The sequence below is a fragment of the Marmota monax genome, unplaced genomic scaffold, assembly GCF_021218885.2.
Source record: "Marmota monax isolate L192 unplaced genomic scaffold, Marmota_monax_Labrador192_F-V1.1 WCK01_AAM20220418_F8-fsc02944, whole genome shotgun sequence".
NCBI lineage: Eukaryota > Metazoa > Chordata > Mammalia > Rodentia > Sciuridae > Marmota > Marmota monax.
The window spans coordinates 119-2,553 of record NW_026694993.1 but is presented as its reverse complement, the minus strand read 5'-3'; the positions used below and the strand labels follow the sequence as shown (position 1 = coordinate 2,553).

Here is a 2,435-nt window from a genome sequence, read left to right as displayed (position 1 = left end):
TCCTCTGACCATTTCCGAAAATTCAGAGTACAATTAAGTCCTGAAGTAAAAGTTTTAAGCTACCAGTATTCCCTGACATCATTAGACAGAAAATCAGAGTAGTGCTATGGTCCACAATTCTACTGTTTGTAGAGTGTGCTAATTCTTGGCCTGAACATATTTTTAGTAATGAACTAGAGCTGTCCTCTTCAGAAAACAAGTTTCTGGGATACTCACTTAGCATCATTGGTTGGTAAAGAGAAGAATTCTACTCTCAGCTAAGTTCTTTGAGAATAAAGATTCCTCTTCAAATGCTATTTCCCCACTAATTTACCAAAACAAGTTTCTTGGCTACTTTGCCAAATGTTAGATCAAGGCTTTGAGGAAAAGATACTAAGATGAACACTCCATCATCAGTAAAGACTAAAACCACCTGCATGCCTTTTTTTTTTTTTGGTGTTTTTTTTTAACATTTTTGTTTGTTTTTCCTCTTAAAAGTGCCCAGATGGGCTTAAGGCTGCCAGACTGCATGCAAATCTACAGCAATAAGGGCTTCTCCTAGTCCATCTACAATATGTATCAGGGGAAAGGAGGGGACAAGAGAAAACAAAGAGGGGGAAAATGCACCTCTTTCCTCCTCCCAAATATCCCACCACAGGGAAATCTATGTGCCAAGCATAATGAAAGATGTGCTCCCCAAACAGGTGGTACTGCACAGACTAATATTCTGCTGGTTTTCCTTAGAGACCTATTCTGAAAAAGTTAAAAAAGACAGGAGATATTAAAATAATTCGATCCTGGCAGAAATTAAAACTCCAAAACTAGGAGAAAATCATCCTTCACTGAATTAATCCCTTTTTTCTTTCTTTTTTCTTTTCTTAAACATTTTATTCACGTTATAGAGGGATTTCTTATTTGTTTACTTTTTCCTAATTGTTAAGAAGAGTGGTTGAGGAGCACTGAATCCAACACTATTTCGATGACACAGGTAAATTCCAGATTCACATTTCCAGGTACCAAGAGTTCCCTCTAAATGCCACAATCACATAAGCCTTCGTTTGTATTTCTTTCTACTGAATACAGCAATGCCCATTGGTATCTCTGAAGCGTAATCCCATCTTAGGTCGATATTTCTCCAAGTAAAGCAGCTGTTTGGAATTGAATGCTCCCCTTCTTTTTTGTCTTATAAACTGAACTGCATCTTCATACTTCATTCCACATTCAATCAAAGCAAGTGCAACCAGCACAGGTGCCCTTCCCAATCCTGCAACACAATGCACTGCAACACAGCAACCTGGCTCTTCACGGAATTTGGTTTTTAACAAGTTCAGCCAATCATCTACTATCTGATTAGGGGGTGGAGCTCCATCATCAAATGGCCAATCTAGAACGTAGATTCCTTCTTTTTCAACTGGAGCTTTATCATATGTAGCATCACAAACTCGAACCAAAGTTGTCACTCCATACTTCTTAAGTTCCTCTGTGAACTTGTTGAGAGTTGCATTGGTAGGGTTGTGAGTTATCAGAAAACGCATGTTCTCATAGGAGATCTCCACAGGGGCTGGACGGTTCATTATGGCAAATAAAAAGTGTGAGCGTGCGTGTGTGTGAGTATGATGGGGAAAATTGGGGGAAAAAAATCAATAAATCTTGAAATGTTTCACAGCAGAAAACATTAAAAAAGACCACTAAAATGCCTATTATCAATCAGTATTCTCTATTCAACTTGTTTATTCTTTATGAAGCTTTTCTCTTCAAGATAAGCAGAAGTATTCAGAATCCACACCAATCCAAATTCAACTTGGGCCTCAATGTCTGCAGATGGATTCCTTCGGAGTCCAAAAAAATCCAACTACATACAAAATATAAGCAGCCTTTACTACATTTAGGCACTAGTGAGACACATTAAAAGTGTAGGTCGTTTTTCCACTTTTGTTTACTTGATGCTTAATTTACTGGAGTCATTAAAAGAAATATACTTGCAATTAAAAAAAAAAAAAAAAAGTCAACTATTTCTGAGGCCAGTCTCGGTGTCCAGAGTCTTCAAGGCAATGTTGAACCCCCAAGCTCACTTGTCAGCGAAAACGCTGTGCTGAGCCTGGCAGAAGTCTGCCCTCACGCTCAGAATCGCCATAAATGTGCAACGTATGTTCCAACGAAAAACGCTGGCGAGCTGGGAACTGGGCATTGAAGTCCGGCGGCAGCGGGAACGAGGAGGCGCCTCTCTCCTCAGTCACCTCGGCGGCGGCGGCGGCGGCGGTAGCGGTGGCGGCGGCGGCGACGACTCCCCCCCAGCCTCGGCGCGCGACACCCGGCCCAGCCCGGCGGCGGCGGCGGCGGCGGCGCGTGTCCACGAGTCCGTCTTGCTGCTGCTGCTGCTGCGGCTGCTGCTGCTGCTGCTGCGGCCGCCGCTGCGTCTCCTGCTGCCGCCGCTGCCGCCGCTGCCCTGTGGTGTT

The 2,435-nt window shown here is 43.0% G+C and overlaps 1 protein-coding gene across 1 annotated transcript; it reads right to left on the bottom strand.

Moving 5' to 3' along the window:
- Positions 1–835: 835 nt before the first annotated feature.
- Positions 836–2,172, bottom strand: LOC124081305 (protein tyrosine phosphatase type IVA 2). The gene has a single exon (XM_046427514.2). The coding sequence runs from the start codon at positions 1,551–1,553 to the stop codon at positions 1,050–1,052; it is 504 nt and encodes a 167-aa protein (XP_046283470.1). The 5' UTR covers positions 1,554–2,172; the 3' UTR covers positions 836–1,049.
- Positions 2,173–2,435: the final 263 nt, after the last annotated feature.